A 21,725-nucleotide genomic window follows, 5' to 3' on the forward strand; every position below is an offset into this window, starting at 1 on the left:
ATGGACCTAGGCCTGATCTTCAGTTCCAGACTTAACTGTTCTTCCAAGTGCCACTGCGTTTCTGAAGATTCACCCGAGACAGACAGAACAGGGAAAGGGAAGCAGAAACAGCACAGGAGACTGTCAGTGGGTATCTCTCTCCAGAGTCCTACAACAGAGAAGTAGATCCCCAGAGAAAGTCCCCCAGCCATCTGCAGACATGGCCCCTGATCTGGGCATAACAGAGGAAAACCCAACCCGGAAGTATAAGACCCTCAGAGGCGCTGGACTACTTAGATAAGGATGTGGTGGTCTGGGATAAATAGGGAGCTAAAGGATTCGAATTTATTTAGTCACTGGTCTGGTTAAAGTGCTCTGCAATGCTCTTTTATTGTTATTAGTGAAAAACTACAAATGAGAAGCTTCACCAGGATGACCTGGACCTCCTTGTAGGCCAGGCTAGCCCCACAAAGATGTACCAGCTTTTGCCTTTGAGTGCTAGGATTAAAGGCATGCGCATGCACCTTATCTGGTGAGTTTCTAGGTAGAGCAATCTACACCCCAGCCAGAGACTTAATCATGTATCAAGGGTTTTCAAGAAGCATGTCCATCAAGGTCTGATTTTCCTATTTCAAGCTTCTGCCACAGCCATCCAGTTGTTGACCTTCTCTGATTATCAGTTTGCTTAACTGCAAAAATGGTGTCCAGATAGTCTATACTTCGTAGAAGTCTTATAAAAATTAAATAAGACATTGTATTATTTTGTCACAGAATTATAAAGTTTTCTAGTTAAGTGGGTTTTTTAACAAATATCTACTCTAAATTTAATAATGGAAATACATATTGCAAGCTGATGTTGAGCATTCACTGCAACAATTCTTTAATTCACAGAGATTGAATGCCCTGGCTGCACTAGTTCGAGGCTCTCTTCCTAGGCTGCACAGAAACATCATAACTGCATTGATTACCATTGATGTGCATGCGAGAGATATAGTTACTGAGCTGGTTCAAACCAAGGTAAATGTTTCATTAATGGAAAATGGCATGGCAATCTGCAGATTCCATGTATGTGTCTGACACATCCACCATTTCTATCACTGCTGTAGGTAGACTCAGCCGACTCCTTTGACTGGCAGAGACAACTGCGCTATTATTGGGATATAGACCTGGATAACTGTGTGGCTAGAATGGCGCTCTCCCAGTACACCTATGGCTACGAGTATTTGGGAGCATGCCCAAGACTGGTCATCACTCCTCTCACGGTACGTTATTGATCGTTATTGATTGCCTTTTCATCCAAACAGCGTGGGAAGTACTCAACATTGCTGCATCTCTATAAAACAGAGTGTGGCCTTGCCTGATTTTTGTGCCTGGTTATGTGGGCATCTTTCAGTTAAAATTTTTCAGGGCCAGGTAGATGCTTCATTCTGGAAAGTGCTTGCCATGCAAGCATAGACTTAAGTTCAGATCCCTGGCACCTATATAAGAAGCTGGGCATGGGGGCATGTGCCGTAACCACAGTGCTGTGGAGGCTGAAACAGGAAGATCTCTGCAGATCACTGGCCAACCAGCCTAACCAAACCAGTGAGAGACCTGGAGTGGAGAGTGACTGAGGAGGACACCTAGTGCTGACCACTGATGCACACACACACACCTACGTGACTACCCCACGTACATGTGAGTGCACACACACACACTTCTATTAAATAAATCAATTAGACCTATGAATTTGTAAATAAAGTCACTTCCTTTCAATAATGACAATTGACTGATTTTTTCAGGATCGTTGCTATCTTTGCCTTATGGGCGCTTTGCAGCTTGATCTCGGAGGCGCACCTGCCGGGCCTGCTGGCACTGGGAAAACAGAGACCACCAAAGACTTAGCAAAAGCTCTCGCCATCCAGTGTGTGGTCTTCAACTGCTCTGATGGTTTGGACTACAAGGTATGGTTGTAATTTTTAATCTGAATATAAATATTGAATGATTTCACCAGTTTTCATGATAGTGAACAGAGAAGAAAATGGTATTCAAATAGGATGAGCAGAGCAAGTCAGCATGTGGTGGGCTGGGCAGTCTGGGTAAGAATCAGTGCAGGGGAGACATGTCAAAAAGCGAATTTTTAAAAAGAAGATCTATACAGGGCAGGTGGGGGTGGCTAGAAAGATGGCTCGACAGTTAAGAGTGCTTGGTGCACCTGCGGAAAACCTGAGTTCCATTCCTAGCACCCACGTGAGGTGGTTCACAACCCTCCTTAATTCTAGTTTCAGGGTATCTGACACCCTCTTCTGGCCGCCAGGACACTCAGTGTTCACACACACACACACACACACACACACACACACACACCTAAATAATAAAACAATCTCTTAAATGCTAACCATAAGTAAGTAGAGTAAAAATCATATAGGCTAGAATGCATTCAGGGACGACAGAAGAGTAAAATCTAACTTTTTAGAAGAAGATGGGCCATCGAGAGATACCGGTACATAGTGAGAAGTTTGAAGGCTGATGCGTAGCTCACTACTGAAACGCTTACCTAGTGAATTTGATTTTCCCACACCACCAAAGATAGAAGCAGCCTTCAAGGAATTGAAGTACATGGGAGGAGGGAAAATTAAAGGTAAGGTTTTCAGTACATTTGGTCCTGGAGTCCCTTTATATGTTAAAAATTTATCAAGATAAATTATAGCCATTGGTATTTCACTTGCTAGAAATTAAAGATAATGTATTTTATATATCTATTTGATGTAAAATACCAATAATGATGTTAACATAAACATCCATTTTGTGGAAAAAAACTTTACAAGCAAAAAGCTTACAGGTTATTTATGTCTTTTTAAAACTTTGGTGATTGGGAAAATGGATGACAGCTAGATTTTCATATTTTATTTTGTATTTAATCCCTTGAGGCTTATGGTTTTGGTTGAATTGTCTGAATAGACTCTAGTCTCTGATAGAACTGTATGCTGAAAAGAGGAATATTTAAAAAAAATTTTCAGGTAGTTGAGTGTGAAAGATAGTGCTTTAGTACAATTGTGAAACGCTTAGACCTCACAGACACCCTGAAAGATACCTTGGTACTTGCAGAGATCCATGCTGGCTTCTTAGTGCTTCTGGTGGGTGTTAGGAAGATTTTTTTAAAAATGTATATATTTGTCTTTATTGTTAGAAACTCTCACTAAGTAAGACTTTTTGAGACACTGCCTTCCAGCCCCCTACCTTCCATTTTCTGTCACAGTTTGTGACATTTGCACATTATTCAATACTTGTCTCTGTTTTGTCTGGAAATTGAATGTAAAATGTCACTGCCTCACATAGTACTCATTCTAAGACTGCTCTTTGCAGGATTTGAGGGCATAATTAGACCCCTAGACAAGCACTGACACAAAGAAGTCACTACCTACCCTTCAAAGGAGAGAACTATTTCAAGCAATGAATAGTCTCTTTCTTTACCTCCTCTGGGACAGTGTTTTCAAAACCTTTGTGTGTACAAACTGCCCAGTGATCTTCTATTAAAATAGATGAGATATTCGATTCTATTTGCTTTTCCAATTGACCACAATTTCACAAACCATGAACATCGGAGTGAGTAATTGGATACCCACAGTGGAGTAAGGCAAAGAAAACATACCATAATTGTTTATGAGAAGAGACAAGCACTCCATCTGAACCCCAACATGACTGAGCACCCCCCTCTCCCAGCTAACCTAGTAACTGCTGCCTCTTCAGCAAAGCTTCAGACAGCTTTCCTTTGTCCTGCTACCTAGATTGGCACTATCATGAGATGCACTGCAGAATTGCCCCTTCTCTCTTGTTTGTGTGTCTCCTTCCTCAAAAGATAGTCAAGTCCTGATATCTGGCTACCTGGTTTAGGGATAGAATCTTTACCAATAGATAAAATAATGCTAAAACTGAATGAGCCTAATGTAGTGACCAATGCCCTTCTAAGAAGAAGGAAATGAGGGTACAGTCACCTAAATAGAGGAGGAAAGTATGTGAAAAGACACACTAGAAGCAGAGGTTACAGTGGCACAGTGTGAGCGGGGAAATGGTAGATCTCCTGCCAATCCTAAAATCTGGAGGCAAGAAACTTGTTTTGCTTAGGTAAGCATGGTTTATGAACACCCCGATTCCTGATTTCTAGCTTCTAGCGCTGTAACGTCATATATGTTTGATCCTTGGAGCCAGACAGTTTATTGCAATTTGTTGATATACAGAGCAGGGGCTCGAGAGATGGCTCAGCAGTTAAAGAGTGCCTGCTGTTCTTGCAGAAGACCTGAGTTTAATTCCCAGAACCCACATTGGCCAGCTCACAACCACCTGAAACTCTAGCTCTAGGGGTTGAGAGTCCTCTTCTGGCCTTCGCAGGCACTTGCACACTCATGTGCACACACAGAGAGACACACGTACATAAATAAAATTTTAAATTGGGGTTTCAGAGATGGCTCAGTGGCTAAGAGTACTGACTGCTTTCCCAGAGGACACAGGTTCAGTTTCCAGCACTCATATAGTAGCTCACAAGCATCTGTGACTATACTTCTAGGAGATCTAACATCCTCTTCCAGCCTCTGTGGGTATTAGGCCCACAAGTAGCATATAGACATGCATGCAGAAAAACACCCATGCACATTAAATAAAATAATAAATGTTTAAAAGTAAATAAATCTTTAAACATTGTATGTGTATCTACTTACGTACAGTACAAAACCATTCTTCGTTGAGCCTTTGCTGAAATCTCCTGGGCCAAGCCGGACCCCTACTCCACCCCCTTTTCTCGTGCTATACAACCCATGGTTTCCTCGGGGCTCACAGGGCTCACTTCACCAAATGTGGTTTCTCCCTTGTTGGAACAAGTGATAAATGCGACTGTGTTTGCTTATCAATGGATTCCTTGTCTACCTTTGGCTCCTAGACTTTGCCCTCGCCTTCACTTATACTGAAAGGGGCTGGAGAAATGGATCAGTACTTACAACTGTGTACTGCTATTGCAGAGTACCTGAGTTCAGTTCGAAGAACCCGTGTTGCAAAGCTCTCAACCACTTGTAAATCTAGCTCTGTGGGGATCCTATGCCCTCTTCTGGCCTCTGCAGGTACCTACCTGCACACATGTGCACACACACACACACATACACACACACACACACACACACACACCTAAGAATCTGCCTGACTTGCAAAATATTTGTTGATCAAGAGAAGCATCCTTTTTATTTTTTAAGTGTTTTCAAGACAGGGTTTTTGTGTGTAGCCCTGGCTGTTCTGGAGCTGACATTGTAGATCAGGCTGGCCTCGAACTCACAGATACCTGCCTACCTCTGCCCCCCAAGTACTGAGACTAAAGGTGTGTGCCACCACATCCTGGTGAAGCATCCTTTTTTAAGATCCCTAGTTGAGACCGCCCCAACAGGCAGGCAGAAAGTTTTGCATTCCAGGCCAATGTATCATACTAAGATGCGGTTTGGGTGAGGCCTGGCCACTCTTTGCATCTACTGGACTTTTGATACAGACAATTCATGTGAGAGCTGGATTTCAGACTCCCACAGTCCTCCTCAGCCAAGAATGACTAAGGATTTTCTTTTTAAAGTGTTCTCGTTTCAGTTGCTTTCATTCCTAAGGAGAACCATCTTTTATTATTTCTGGGTTATCAACAACTGAATTGAAAGATCTGGAATCATTTTTCTTTCCTTGTCTCTGCTTTCCTGTCCCCAACACCAATGTCCTTGTCTCCCATAATCTCATATCTCCCCTAAATTGACCTCCTTTGTCTACAGTGAAGTTCTGGCATTTTAATCTGATGTGGGAAAAGTCGATCTTGAAATCTCAACAACCCTTGTGTTTTCCACACAGAGGAGAAGGAAAGACCAATAGATAAGGAACCATGATTGTCCTGCATGGCCTGATATTTAGAAATTCTTGAAGGCCCCATTGAAGAAGGCCCATTTTTTTTCTACCTTAAGCTACACTTTTCTCAATTATAGGATCGGTTTCAATGTTTTTCCATCTACTGGCAAATTTTTTTCCTGCCCTTTACATCATGATTTTGTCATGTGGGATCAGGTGTGAGTGTAGACACACAAATGAAGAAACACCTGCACAAAGAGAGAGAGAGACATATGAACCTGTGCTTGTTGGAACAGGAGGAAGAATGGTCACTGTCCAGCTCACTTGACCTTGAGACAGAAAGTGCATCACTTCTATTCTTAGAAACACACATACTGTAAAGGAATATCAACCAAAAACCCCAGTCTTCAAAGACATTGTACACTTTTGAAGGCACAATTACAATCATTTTCATTCACCATTAGGATTCTGCTATAGAGTAAATCAGCAGGGGCTGGAAAGCCAGCTCAGCTCAGGAGATAAGAGCAAGAGAAGCTCTTGCAAGCTCCAGGTTCAGTTCCTGGCTGTCACATGGTGGCTCCTAACTATTCTAAGGCATCCAACGCCCTCTTCTGACTTCAGTGGACACTGTACCCACGGGGTGCACATACATATATGCAGAAAAGATTCACTGGTGCATGCCTTTAATCCCAGCACTCAGGAGGCAGGTGGATCTCTGTGAGTTCGAGGCCAGCCTGGTCTACAGAATGAGTTCCAGGACAGCCAGAGCTGTTACACAAAGAAACTCTTTCTCAAAAAAAAAAAAAAAGCAAAATGAAATCAAGTGCATCGGTGCCTCTGCTTGTGGGTGCTCATGCCCTGCCTGCCACAGTGGGCACCTTTCAGAGACAACAGAAACCCCACTAGTGAAATTCCCCAAGGCCTCTTTAAACCCTCAAGTTTGTCTGTTCCATGAGTTACACTTTTTAAGAACCTGTAAGTATTTGCCATAGATAAGTGAAGGTTATGAATAAAAATTCCCCAAGTACATATGATATGCATTATCATTTTATTTAAGAGAAAAATTGGATTCAAACCATTAAAGAGAAGCAAAAGGCTATGTCCTCTTGTAGAATGTGCTTGCTTCTGGTATGTAATGCTCATCATTACTAGATCATTACTAGAACACCAAGAGTAACCACGCTCCAGAGGCCGCTCTCCTTTCCTCTGTGTCTCTGCTCCACATGTGCACATTAGAGGAGACCAGCAGTGCACCCAGAAGTTGATTAGCTCTGCTTGCATTTCAGATGATGGGGCGCTTCTTCAGTGGCTTGGCACAGTCGGGGGCCTGGTGCTGCTTTGACGAATTCAATCGAATTGACATTGAAGTCTTGTCAGTCATTGCCCAGCAACTCATCACCATCAGGAATGCCAAGGCTGCAAAGGTGAGATGCTGGGGCAGCTGGCTGTCAATTCAGCTTTCTCAAGCTGCTCTTTAATTCAGCAAGCAGTACCTTGGGAAAGACATCGTCCAGTGTAATCAGGGAATGCCATAGTAACAGGGCTGACTGGGGTAGGTGCAACCCTGATCTAAGCAAAATGAAGAAACAGATGCTGTGCTGGGCATACAGAGACTGTGAGAATGAGTGTCTGAGCTCACAGAACCCTCCTTCCCACCCCCAAGGCACACACACACACACACACACATTCACAAACATACAAATGCTGTGCTGGGCATACAGAGACTGTGAGAACTAGTGTCTGAGCTCACAGAACCCTCCTTCCCACCCCCAAGGCGCGCGCGCGCGCGCGCACACACACACACACACACACACATTCACAAACATACAAATGCTGTGCTGGGCATACAGAGACTGTGAGAACTAGTGTCCAAGCTCACGAAACCCTCCTTCCCACCCCCAAGGTGCGCACACACACACACACACACACACACACATTCACAAACATACAAATGCTGTGCTGGGCATACAGAGACTGTGAGAACTAGTGTCCAAGCTCACAAAACCCTCCTTCCCACCCCCAAGGCGTGCGCTCACACACACACACACACACACATACACACACTTTCTTCCTCACTTTTCTTCTCCTTACTTTTGACATTTACTTACCTGATGCTTCTTGAGATCCATGTTTTCTGGGCCCCATAAATTTCTTCATGACTTCCAGGGCCAACCTAGTGTTGGTGAGAAAATAGCAGAGAAAACCTGAGAGGCTCAAGGAGCCCACACCTCTTCAGGTGAGCTTTTCAGAGCTCACTGAAAGGGAAAATCTGAGGACCAAATAGAGATTCTGAGCGAGCCTGCTACTTAGCATCTCCCACGTGAGTCACTGCTGAAGAAGGGCTTTCATGTTGGGGAGGTGATGGCTGTGAAGGAAGAGCCTTCTAGGTTTGGTCACCAAAGATCAGCACAATTTAGCCTACATAAACCAGAATCTTCCTCTTTCCTTTCGGGGAATTAACTGCCCCTGAATCAGACTTCCTTGGGCCCCATCAGTAAGGTTCATATTGCAAAGCTGGGGATCTTTGGATTCATCCCAGCTCAGGAGCCAATTACTATTGAAAGGTGCCCTGGTAAGGAGTTATTAAGTCCAGTGTGGAAACCCTGGGAGATCACCCTCTCCAGCCTCTGTCCTCTGTCGTAGGTGAGCATAGGCTCTGTCCCTTTGCAGTCTCCTCTGACAAAGCTTCAAGCCTGCACCTGCACATGCCTATGACCTTCTCAGAGTCCTGGGGATGATGACCAACAAGACAACCATACAGGAAACAGGGCAAGATATTTTAATTTAAAATAATGTTAAGGATGTTTATGACTTCTGCAAAGTAGCAAATCATAGAAAAAAAGGAAGTAGGGACTGGACTTTTAGTGAATGGCTAAGTAAGCGAATCTTTATTGTGCTTTTGTGTTTTCATTAACCCTTGGTGAAGGAGATGATTACAGGTGAAAACGATTCAAAGAAGTCAAAAATTATTTCTACGGATGCCGCAGAACTGAGATACACACTGGAATCCAAGTGGCCCCTCCATTCTGTCCTGCTTCTACTAAACGCACCTACTCTGCGAAGGTGTGGGTTAAATGTGGAATTTCCAGAGAAAATTTGCAAATCATTACCATCTTGCAACAGCAAGTCTGGAAAGCAAAGGGTCATGAGCCTGACAGAATGGAGATGGGCTGGAGCTTTCCCAGCTGGACAGCAGCCAGGTAGTCGGAGTGGGCTAAACCCCTTGAACCAATGAAGAAATTCAAGCCTAAGTGTAGAGTCTTGAGCAGTGAAAGCATCCGTTCCACAGCAGCCAGGTCACTCAGCGATTTCTTCCCAGGCCATGACACAGGGCCCAACCCCACCCTGGTCTGCCCCCATAATCTGGCCTAGGACAGAACCCTCGCTCACTGTCCCAACTCGGAACCTTAGCGTCAGCTCTGTTTTGTCTCTTTACCTCAGCCTAGAGTCTAAACTGTTCCTATGAACTGCACCTGCGGGGAGCCCCTCATCCATACATACACTTCTCAGATTCTGGCTCTGGTCTCCCCAGTCTGTAGTTGGCCCGAACTCTCCATGGTCACCTCTTCTCCGTCACTCTTCTTTGCTTCCCACAAGCCGGGAGACAAACGAGAAGCTCTTCAACTCAGACTACAAGACTCTTGGTGCTGGGAGCCCAGTGTACCTGTTGCTTTCCTCATTGCCATGGAAACTGTCCACTGAGAACAACTTGAGGGAAAAGTGCATGGTTTTGACTTAGAGGTGATACAGGCCTTCGTGGTGGAGAACGGATGGTGTAAAGGCTTAGAGGCTAAGACTTGGTGATGAAGGCATGGGATAGGAGTGTGAGGTAACTGGTCAGTCAGGAAATTGAGAACAGACAGGAAGTGGGCCAGGCTACATAACCTCAAGGCCGACCTCTAGTGACCCACTTCCGCCAATGCTCAAAGCTCCCATGCCTTCTGAAACAGCACCACCAGCTGGGAAGAGCCCATGGGGACAGTCCACAGCATCAGGCCCACCTACGGTTCACTCTAAACTTCGTTGCCCTATGGCTAAGTAAGTTTCTCTTATTCCCTGAATGTGCAATGTTCTTTCTTGTTCTTAGTCCTCCCACCTGAAAGGCTGCCCAGTTATCAACCTAAAATGCCCTTCTACCCTCCACATACCACCCCATCAACCATTCCCCCCTGTGCTCCAGGTCTCTAGACGCAGATCTGTTCCCAGCATGGGTTTTGTATGCACACATACTACCAGACCACCACACCACATTACCACAACCACAACACACCACACCATACCACACCACCACACCACCACCACACCATGACCACAACTACCACCACCTGCACCACACCACCACCAAGACTGTCACATTTGCTGCATGGGGTGGTCCCACTCTGGGCCTGAGTGCACACAGCAGAGCTCAAGCGTGAGCACTCTTCAACCCTGTGTCTCCCTGGCTCACCCTGGCGCGGCCTTCCACAGGTGCCCAGCAATCATCTACTGTTAAGGGCAAGTGAGGGTAGTGCAGTCACGGACAGGCCACACCACTCATAGGCTTAAACTAGACTGGGGTTTCCCTGGGGAGACCAGCAAGACGGAGTGGAGCGGGCTGCTCAGCCAAGCGGTGGAAGGTAAGCTGAAGAATCTCAGCGGATGTTGAGACCGAAGCGTTCAGGACTGGCTCAGGTAGGAGCACACTGCTTGGGCAGGACGAGGCAGGGAAGTAGAGAGCAGTGGACACAGGACCCAGAAGAGACCGGAAGTAGGCAGATCTAGAGAAAGCTTCCCTCACCCCACAACAGGACCGGGCGGGCTCTGCTTGGCTGCTCCTTTTAAGTGAGTCTCTGATCCCAGAAATGATTGTGTGGAAGAATTTACAAACGCTCAGACAAGTGCTCGTTTCTTAGACCTTCTCTTTGCACAGCTGTCCAGATTCATGTTTGAGGGCCGGGAAATCAAGCTCATCATGACCTGTGCCGCTTTCATCACCATGAACCCCGGCTACGCTGGCAGAACGGAACTGCCAGACAACCTGAAAGCCCTGTTCAGACCGTTCGCCATGATGGTTCCCAATTACGCGCTGATCGCAGAGGTGAGCTTCAGACTGTAATGAAGCAGGGTTTTAATTAAGCATGGTTTACCTTATTTGCCATCTAATTCTCTCAAGACAGAGGCTCCTTTTACTTCCTAGTTTCTTCTTTTTTATTATTATGAAATGCCTCGACCAAAAGCAACTTAGGAGAGAAAGGATTCATTTTGGGTCTTAATTCCAGATCGCAGTCCACCAAAGCTGGTAAGAAAAGCGGGCATAAACTTAAAGCAGCCACTGGCATCCACAGTCAAGAACACAGAGAAAGGAATGCATGCTTGCTTGCTTGTTCTCAGCTCACTTATATACTTCCACAATCCAGGACCCAGGCCCAGGGGATGCTGCTGCCCACAATGGACAGCTAAGACAATCCCCCATAGATATAACCACAGGCCAACACTATGGAGGCAATCCGTCATTCAGAATCTCTTGCAGGCAATTCTAGATTGTGACAAGTTGACAGTTCAGCCTCGACGTCTCGCTTTCTAAGCACCCAAGTCATGGCTGTTGGTTATTACTCACACGGAGTGCAAATTTGCACAAACAGAGAATGTCTCATTCTACATGTTCACTTGGTTTTCAGTCTTACTTCTAGCATCCAGAATTCCCCAGCTGGTTCGCAGAATCTAGCAGACTCCTAAACATTGAGTGAGGCAATGTATTTGATTAACCCACTTACTGGGCTTTAATCAGTTCATCTCGAGGAGTTTGAGTGTCGGAATTTGTTCTAAAAAGACAGCATTATCCCCACTTCTCTTTGGATGTAAATTTAATTAGAGTCAAGAAGTATTGCCTCGTTCCTCTAATCCCAGTTCTCAGAAGGCTAAAACGGAAGGATTACTGTGAGTTCAAACCAGCTTGGGTGATATAGTGAGACTTTATCTCAAAAAAAAAAAAAAAAAAAGAGAGAGAGAGAGAGAAATTAGGAAGAAATATTGAGTCAAAGCTGTATTAGTCACTTGAATATTCATAATTTCTTGATTATGGAGAAGGGGGTTTGTTTGTAGTCTGCAACAGTTTAAGTTGAAAGCAATAATCATTAATAAATTAATTATTTGTGATTGATTAATGTTTCTACATCTACCAAGGAATCCTTTTATTTGAATGTTTTTATTTTTTCATCCTAGCTAAGACTCCACGTGTATAAGTTTTACATGTTTCTCAGAGCACTTTTAATGAGGTATGCTTTATGTACAATAAAGTGCCCACAGCTCATACGGATATGAGCAAATATTTGAACAGAGACTCATCTGTCTGGCGCCAAGACCAAAATACAGGGCTTCCTTTCAGAACTCTAAAAGCTCCCTTGAGCCCTGGACTGCATTTCATATCGATGGACGCTTCCCCTTTCAGAATGGAATTTCTCGGAAAGCACCGGTTCCTCCTGCGGCTAATACATTTTTTGAATTATTAAAGAATCTTCTACCTGAAGTAAAAGGAATTGATTACGACTAGACCAGACCAACACTAGAGGAATTTCAAGCTGAATTAGCATAATGCTTGAAGCGTTCAGGGGTGCCCTGCGTCTCCTGCAGACACGGTGGTGGGAGGGCATTTGAGACAGGCTGTACCTTTGCTCTCTCTTCTGTCTGCGACCTGTTCAGCATGTGCTCACGTCTCCCGTGGTGTGGAGGACAGCTGAGACAGGCTGTACCTTTGCTCTCTCTTCTGTCTGCGACAGGTTCACCATGTGCTCACGTCTCCCGTGGTGTGGAGGACAGCTGAGACAGGCTGTACCTTTGCTCTCTCTTCTGTCTGCGACCCGTTCAGCATGTGCTCACATCTCCCACTTTGCCTACTGTTGTGCTCAGTCCTGAACTGGAGGAATTTCTAAGTGCAGTCTTCTGGGCATGCTTCCTGTTGGTGTCACAGATGAAAAGAGTCAGGCTTTCTCATCAGCAAATGCTTTCAATGGTGACACATATCCTCACTTCATAATAAGAGCACAGGTAGGGAAAGTGAAGTAGTTCACTTTCTGACCTTGCAAAGCTGAGCAGCAACCTAGGATGGGAGGCACACTGGATGAAACTCTAACACAAGCCCCTTCCTCCTTTTCCTCTGTGGCTGAGGAATCACGAGGACTTGATACTACACACAATCGAGGTTTTGTCCTTCATCTGCCTCTTACATTTGTCTTATTCTGAACAAAAATCACGTGTGAGTTTATCTTTATCTCTACCATTTTAGTTTATCAGGTGGATGACCCTGTCACATGTCACATCTACAGGTCATTAGGCAAGCTTGACTGTTAATAATTTTCTATTCTAAACTTTTATCTTGGGTAGTCAGCCTAGCAGACTCTAGCAGGGCTCCTGTGCCACCTGTTCATTTGTCTCAGCACTTAAGCTGACTGGAGGTGCCTTTGAAATGAGCTGCCATATACCCTTTCTTACATAATCACCTGCAGTGTGAAATCCACAGTGGCCGAGCCGCAAAAAAGCAGAAGGCAATGGCTGGGCTGCAGGATCCAAGCTCTGCTTCCGAGCTCACCTGCTGTGGCTGGGGCAGATCACTGGTGTGATGGGTAGAAGGAACACTCCGTTCCTACCTCTGCTGTGGAAGACAAAGATTTAGGCTGCAAAATGGCTCAGCAGGCAAAGGCACTTGCCGCCTTGAAAACCTGAATTCAATCCTTGAGTCTTCCATAGGCATGCAATGACACATGCATAGCCACACACCACCACGTTTTCTCTCTCTCTCTCTCTCTCTCTCTCTCTCTCTCTCTCTCTCTCTCTCTCTCTCTCTCACACACACACACACACACACACACACACACACACACACTAAATAAGTATAAGTAAAGACAGCAGCTTTCCAGGCTGGAGAAGGGCTGCAAACCTTTGCTTAGGTTGCCTTGACTATAGGGAGCAAATAGTAATTCCATCTCACCAGAGTAGCTCTCCTCAGTCTAAAGAAACCGATTCTTGCTTTTGTGTTCAGAATTTACACCACCGTTCAACTCTGTATGACCACTTTTAAAAGCTGACACAGCTGCTCCTCATGCCAGCGGTCACCAGGGCTCCATCGCTGCCTGTGGAGCTGACAGAATCACTACGCACAGCCCCGGCAGGGCTCTACCTGTCACTCTTCTGGGACACAGGAAACTCTTCTCGTTCTATCCTTTACTCTTCTCCATGCTGTTACAAAATGTCTGACAAGAACAACTGATGGAAGAAAGGTTTGCATTGACTCACAGTTGCGGGTACAGCAGGGATCACGTTGATGCGGGAGTGCGAGGCAGCTGGCCGCGTGACTACCAGGTTCTTTGATAGTTGTCTCCTCACTAAGCAATAGAAAGGTGTGATGTCTAGGGCAGATGTCAAGTACACCCATATCAGGCTACTATGTTGAAGGCAAGCCAACGTAAGCACTGTGTTCTATTTTATCTCCTAGGTAATTCTGTATTCGGAAGGCTTTGAATCCAGTAAGATACTAGCGAGAAAGATGACGCAGATGTACAAGCTCTGCAGTGAGCAGCTGTCCCAGCAGGATCACTATGACTTCGGCATGAGAGCGGTCAAGTCCGTACTGGTCATGGCTGGGTAAGAAATCCAAAGGGAGACAGCTCAGTCCCGAAAGTGTTAGCCATGTGAATGTCGCATCCTCAGAAGCCACGTAAGAAAGCAGAGCATGATAGTGCATGCTTGCAATCTCAGTCCTGAGGAGACAGATTTGTTGGCATTCAGAGAACGCAACTGCATCCCCACAGATGCTACTGACGAATGCACAGTCATCGATCTATGTGACGGGGTGAGGTCGACAACAGGGCTCTGCCTTGAGATTCGTTGCAGAGAAGACAGACTAGCCACTACGGTGGCTTTCTAGAGAAGAGGCTAACTGGGTTGCTTTTGATGGGAGAATAAGAACAGACAAGGGTTTGGAGAAATGGCTCAACATGTAGAATCACTTTCTGCTTGTCCAGAGGACCTGAGTTTGATTCCCACGTTGGGCAGCTCATTACTGAGTGTAATTCCAGCTCTAAGGGATCTGACAGCCCTTTTTGGCCTTCGTGTGTGTGTGTGTGTGTGTGTGTGTGTGTTCATGCAGGCACACACACACACACAAATAAATAAATAAAAGAAATATTTTTAAATGAGCATGCAAGAGAGAAAGACAGGGCATCCTGGACAGAGAGAACAAAAAGTGCCAGGGAATTGAGCCATTGTGATACACCCAAAGGGCTCCAAATCCAGACTGAGCAGTCTAGATTGCTAGGGGAGGGTATTTGAGACAATGTCCCTGTCACTGTCCTCTAGGCTTTATAGCCAACAATGGACTTTTCCCTGAGCCGTAATAGAGGCGAATTAAAACACACAGAAAGACAAGTCTTTAGCAGGAGTCTCCGTGGAGTCTCTGACCTACAACTTTAGAACATTCTATTCTGTCTTCCATTCCTTCACTGTCATCGTAATGATTCTCTTGAATTTAGATCTCTAAAAAGAGAGAACCCAGACCTAAGCGAAGATGTGGTCCTCATCAGAGCTCTACGAGACTCCAACTTGCCAAAATTCTTAACAGATGATGCTCTCCTGTTCAGGTAAGTTCCCAGGGCTGGGGCAGGGGGCACTGCCACAGAGAGGGAAAGAACGTGGCTCCCGGGGTTTTCTGTTTCTTTAAAGCCAATACAGTTCTCTTCTGGAGATGTGTGCATCCCTTTAAGAATCACAGCCACAGGGACAGCACTGACCTGTGAACCCGACCACTTGGGAGGGGTAGGAAGATCTGGAATCGAAAGCCATCGTGGGCTACATGAGACCTTATCTCAAAAACCCTAAAGTAAAGGAAATAAGGCCAGGCGATGTTGGCACGTGCCATTGACACCAGCACTCAGGAGGCAGGGGCGGGCAGAGTGAGTTACAGGACAGCCAGGGCTGTGACACAGAGAAAGCTTGTCTCAAAAAAGGAAATAAGCGCTGTTTATAACAAATGAGCTAAACTTATAACATTATTGTAATTACCTTTTGTTTTTCAAAACATTGGTCACAAAATTGTGTCATTTTTATAAACTGTCAAATTCCTGTTCTTAGAGAAATTTCTAGTCTGAAAACAAGTCAGGCTTGGAATTTGACATGAATGTGACTGCTTTAATTAATCCTTTTTAAATTCATTTAATTTTGTGTTTCTCCAAGTTCTATGTGTAAGACCTTACTAAATGAAATAGTATATAAATCAGTCTTACAGAGAACAACCCTTCCTTGCCTTTCACCAAGCACCATTCCCCAGAGGCTGTCAGTTTCTCTCTTCTGTTTGCTTTGTTATCTGCTCCAAACTTCGCACCTTGCTTGTGCCATTTCCTGGTTTGTGGGCTTGGGATATTGTGTGACTAAGGCCACCGGGACACAGCCCGTCTTTTCCTTTCTATCCATCCCCTCTGCACAGTTACAGAGCAACACCACTTGAGCTACCCTTGAACTAATGCTCCTACTGCCACGACTCCTGAGCTCAGGGGCCACAGGCACGGGATGCCATTCATTCACAACTCCTGAGCTCTGGGGCCACAGGCACGGGATGTCATTCATTCACGACTCCTGAGCTCAGGGACCACAGGCACGGGATGCCATTCATTCACGACTCCTGAGCTCAGGGACCACAGGCACGGGATGCCATTCATTCACTACTCCTGAGCTCAGGGACCACAGGCACGGGATGCCATTCATTCACGACTCCTGAGCTCAGGGACTACAGGCATGGGATGCCATTCATTCACGACTCCTGAGCTCTAGGGCCACAGGCGCAGGCTGTCGCTCGTTCTCTAAGTGTTTTCATGAAGCCTTCTATTCCGCTAAAGCTTGCTCTTTGACTATTTGATTTTACTTTTTACCTTACCAACTTTTCATAGTTGTAAGCTTTCTGTCTTCCTTAGAAAGAGCTCCTCACCACAGTGTGCAAAAGTTGCCCCTTTTTCTCCCATCTGGTACTTTTGCCACTTTATGTCTTCATTTTGGAAAATAAAAATATAATTTTACTTTAACTTTAAACATTTCTTCTTTGACATTTGCACTGTACACTTCACTGTGTTACACAAGGACATTTTCATGCAAGTCTGTATTGTACATTGAGCACAGCCCCCTGTGGCCTTCTGCCCTCCCCTTCTCCCCCCTCCTGTTAGTCTCCTCTGCTCCTCTAAAGAGTTTACTTATATGTTCATGTCACACATGCATATGTGTGCACCTCCGGTACATCTGTGTGTCTGTTGTGTGATAGTGACTGAGCTTCTTTCTTCAGGGGATTGTCTCTTCTCGACTATTTCTCAGGGTTTTCAGTCCTTCCCTCCCTCCACTTTGAGCTCATACTGATTTTCTAGTTTATTCGTCTTTGGAAGTTCTCAATCAGTGTTTCAATCACATTCACCCCCTTCCCCAGCTCCGCCCAGATGACCTCCCTCGTGCTACCCACCTAGTTTTATGTCCGTTTTGTAAAGAACTAAGTCCAATTTGTGTTGCTCATATACTCCAAGGTGTGTGACCTTGCGCTGCAGCATGGTCTATGTGGAAATCAGTAAAGGGCCTTGGTGTGGGCAACTTTTATGGGAGGGAAGAGAGGACACAGTGGTGTAAAGGGTTAATCAGAACAACGGGTTGGGAAGAATGACATGGAGATAGGAGGAAGAGAGCAGGGTAGAGAAGGAAGAATGTGTAGGGATAGTTAATACTAAAGACCTTTTGGAAAGGCCATATGGAAACCTACTGCTCTGGAAGCTTCTGAAATATACACATTCCCCTGTATAAAAAGAGTTTAAATGGAGTTACCCTATAACTGGCTGCCAAAGCCCCAATTAATTTTCTCTTTTAGTTTCCATCTGATTTTTCTCTATATACACGTATATTCATAAGCATATGTAATACTTTAGGGAAGCAGTGGAATGGCAGTTTTAAGTCTATTGATAAATTCACCAGCTAGGTGTGCGGTACTGTGCTACCGTGCACTGTGGGCCATACAGAAATGAGTCCTAGTGTCCATCCTGAAGGAAAACCACCAGTCTGCTGAGCAGGAAATGAGATCACACAGGAGTTCAGAACAAAGGATGGATCCTGGCACAGCCCAGGACAGACTCGTTCAGTTACTTACAAGTGTGGGGAGTCAGGAATGGCTGGTGGCTCCTAACTCATGTCCTTTCTGCTTTGCCAGTGGGATCATATCTGATCTTTTTCCTGGAGTCCAAATCCCGGAACACGACTATGGCATTCTGCAGTCGACAATCGTGGATGTCATGATTGGACAAAACCTTCAGCCTGAGTTGTGTATGGTCAAGAAGGTGATACAGTTGTATGAAACAATGCTAGTGAGGCACGGTGTCATGTTAGTCGGACCGACAGGAGGGGGCAAGACCACAGTTTATCAAGTATTAGCAGAAACTTTAGGGAATCTGGAAAAACTCAACACAGGCAATTCTTTCTATCAGCCTGTAAAAACCTATGTTCTTAACCCGAAATCCATCACCATGGGTGAGTTGTACGGGGAGGTGAATAACATAACCTTGGAATGGAAGGATGGTTTGATGGCGCTCAGCGTCCGAGCAGCCGTGAATGATACTTCCGAAGACCATAAATGGATAATCAGTGATGGACCGGTGGATGCTCTCTGGATTGAAAATATGAACACAGTGTTGGACGACAACAAGATGCTGTGTCTGGCTAACAGCGAAAGGATTAAACTCACTCCTCAAATCCACATGCTTTTTGAGGTAAATGCATGCCTCACTGGGAATGTCCACCACCATCAAAAACAACTTTCTTTACAGTGGTATATCATTTTCACCATTTATCCGTGGTGATATTCTTATTTATTTGCTGAGTACTTACAAAATTATCTTTTGTGATAGATTAACAACACCTGTCAGAAGTTCCCGTTTCTCTATAAAATAGATGTAGGATTAATTGTGGTTTCACTTGCTCTTTTTTTTGGAGGCAGATATGTGTGTGCCTTATATAATTTTAATTTCTAGGTAAAAAATAATGTTAGGTATTCTGTGAATAAATTATTCCACTGTGCCAGGAATTGACACTACCTTCTTTGCCCCTTTGTGAGGGACTGTGAGATGGATGAGAGGCAAATGCAACATCAAAAATTCACAGAAAATACCGCCTGTACCTTCTCCACCCACCAAATACTGAAAACATCTGCTGTGGGCCATACATGTGCCTAGATGTCAGGATTCAAGAGTGACAAAAGACAAGTAACAGAATAAAAGGAGGAAAAACCATTCCTTTTTGTATGCAGGTGTGGTAGGACACACCTGTAATCCCAACAGCTGGGAAGCACAGACGGCTGGATATCTGTGAGATTCAGACCAATCAGGGCTATATGCATAGACCCTGTTGAGAGAGAGAGAGAGACAGAGACAGAGACAGAGACAGACAGAGAGAGACAGAGAGAGAGAGAGACAGAGAGACAGAGAGACAGAGAGACAGAGAGACAGAGAGACAGAGACTGACAATACTGATAATGTTCTCTATCTTAAACTCCTAACTTCCCTGCTCGTTTTCAGACTGCACACTGCTCTTCCGCACTTTCTCCATAATCCCATTCTGTGTTAGCTCACACTTTAAAACTGTGACTCATTGCTACTGAAGTGGAAAGGATATGGAAGTAATCCCTTAGTTGTTTCCTGTTGGACTTTAGGTACAAGATCTCAAGGTGGCCTCTCCTGCAACTGTCAGCAGATGCGGAATGGTGTTTGTGGATCCGGAAGAACTCAAGTGGATGCCTTATGTTAAAACATGGATGAGCAAAATGTCCAAAAGAGTAAGTGTAGCCAGACGTCCTCCCAAGTCTCCCTGTGTGTCTTGGGGCTAGTACTGCCCAGCAGGACCCAAATGCGAGTCGCTCTAGTGGTGTTTGTGGTCAGAGGTAGCTTGTCTCTCTCCCAACAAATCCCTGGATCCTCCAAGAACTTATACACACCCCATAAGTCTGTTCTACACTATCTCACCTGCCAGCTGCCTTCACTCTGCCTCCTGACCTCTCCACCCTGCCTCTCTGCAAACTGGTTCCTCTTAAGGACCAACATGATTCGCTCCCTCAGTCCCACCGTGCCCCCTCCCCCCTAAGAAAAACCAAACCAGAACAAGCTGAGACAGTGAACAAGACTTTGCAGACAGCCTGGTGGGTAATCAAAGGAAATCGCAATAAAGAATCTTTAAAGTCAGACACTGGTTGGCTTTTTTTGTTCAAGGCTTTAGGAGCCTTGCACACCTCTGAGAGTCAGAAGGAAAGAAAAGCGTATTTCCCTCTTGCCTTGACCAGAGGCACAGTACTCATTGTCACCTCCAGGATACAAGGTGTAAGGTATGTTATTTCTGATGTGTTGTTGCGCTGATGTGATAGGCTTGATGTAATCAGTGCGCCAATACCAATGCATTGTTTTTAGCTGAAGTGCAATGCTTACGGCAGGATTCACTCTGCATTGTACTGTGCACAGGGATTTTAAACACAAAACTTCATGTATCCACCATTATACTGTTTCACCTCACTCCCCCGAACTCCTCGGTGCTCTGCCTATTTGTGCTTCTGTCCCTCAGCCTAGGACTCAGTGATCTTTCACAGCCCCTGTAATTCCACCATTCCTAGAAACCAGACAATCGGGATCGTAGATTCAACCTTTTGGAGCCAACATTTTGTTAGCTTGGCCATTTCAGGTCCCTCGTGTCTTTCATGGTGTGATGTCTCATTTCTTTGTAACACTGAGTAATAATATTTCATTGTATGGACATACCACAGCTCATCTATTCACTCACCTCCTAAAAGACACTTTGGATGCCTGGAGTTTGAGCAATTATCAATAAAATTGCTAAAGGCACTAGTATATGGATTTTTCCTTGAAATTTTGATTAGTTTATGTCAATACATAGAAGTAGGGTTTCTAGATTGGATCTATATACTTGGCTTTGTAAGAAGTCTCCAGATTGTCTCCTACAGTGGCTGTGATCTAGTATTCACACCAGCAGTGGGAGGGAGTGCCTGTTAGTATTCACACCAGCAGTGGAGGAGAGTGCTTGTTTCTCAAATACTTTCCATCTTTTGGCATTTTTGGTGCTTTGGGTTTTATAGAGCTCTGGGCAGGTACAACAGGATCTTGTTTCAATTTGCATATCTATATGTCATCTTTGCTAAAGTGTGTATTAAGGAACAGTTTTACTCACTACTTAACTAGGATTGGTTAGTTTTTATTGTTTATCAAGTGTAGGCCTATGTGACACTATGCGGGGGGAGAAATCTTTATACATTTGTTTGTTTGGGAAGATTTTTTTTATTACTCTTCTCTCATACAATACATCACAACTGAGTTCCCCCACCTCCCCTCTCTCCCAGATCCACTCCTCTTCCATTTCCCTTCAGAAAAGAACACACACACACACACTCCCTTAGGGATAAAAACCAAAATGGCTTAACAAGTTACAATAAGACTAGGCACAAACTCTCGTGTTAAGACTAGACGAGGCAACTTAGTAGGAGGACAAGGGTCCCAAGAGCAGACAAAAGAGTCAGAAACAAGCCACTGTTAGGAGTCCCACAAGAACACCAAGCTGCACAACAATGGCATGCATGCAGAGGACCCACCACAGATCAGTGCAAGCTCTGTGATTGTCGCTGCAGTCTCTGTGAGCCCTACGCACCCTGTTAGTTGATTCTCAGAGCTGTGTTCTACTGGTATCCTCAATCCTCTGGCTCCTACAATCCTTCCACCCCCTTTTCTTTGCGTTTCCCCAAGCTCCACCTAATGTTGGCGTTTGGTTCTCTCTATCTGCTCCCATCAGTTGCTGGATGAAGCCTCTCTAATAATGATTGGGATAGACACTGGTCTATGAGTATAGCAGAATATCACTAGGAA

The 21,725-nt window shown here is 44.9% G+C and overlaps 1 protein-coding gene across 1 annotated transcript in view; it reads left to right on the forward strand.

Moving 5' to 3' along the window:
* Positions 1 to 21,725, forward strand: part of Dnah6 (dynein axonemal heavy chain 6) — a 194,201-nt gene that overhangs the window by 67,039 nt on the left and 105,437 nt on the right. Inside the window, exons 26-34 of the mRNA XM_057768879.1 lie at positions 871 to 996; positions 1,086 to 1,241; positions 1,761 to 1,922; positions 7,107 to 7,244; positions 10,730 to 10,897; positions 14,288 to 14,436; positions 15,324 to 15,431; positions 18,023 to 18,578; positions 19,517 to 19,639. Of these exons, the coding sequence (XP_057624862.1) occupies positions 871 to 996; positions 1,086 to 1,241; positions 1,761 to 1,922; positions 7,107 to 7,244; positions 10,730 to 10,897; positions 14,288 to 14,436; positions 15,324 to 15,431; positions 18,023 to 18,578; positions 19,517 to 19,639 (1,686 nt within the window). The remainder of the gene's footprint in view (positions 1 to 870; positions 997 to 1,085; positions 1,242 to 1,760; positions 1,923 to 7,106; positions 7,245 to 10,729; positions 10,898 to 14,287; positions 14,437 to 15,323; positions 15,432 to 18,022; positions 18,579 to 19,516; positions 19,640 to 21,725) is intronic.

Source organism: Chionomys nivalis, chromosome 1, assembly GCF_950005125.1.
Source record: "Chionomys nivalis chromosome 1, mChiNiv1.1, whole genome shotgun sequence".
Lineage (NCBI taxonomy): Eukaryota > Metazoa > Chordata > Mammalia > Rodentia > Cricetidae > Chionomys > Chionomys nivalis.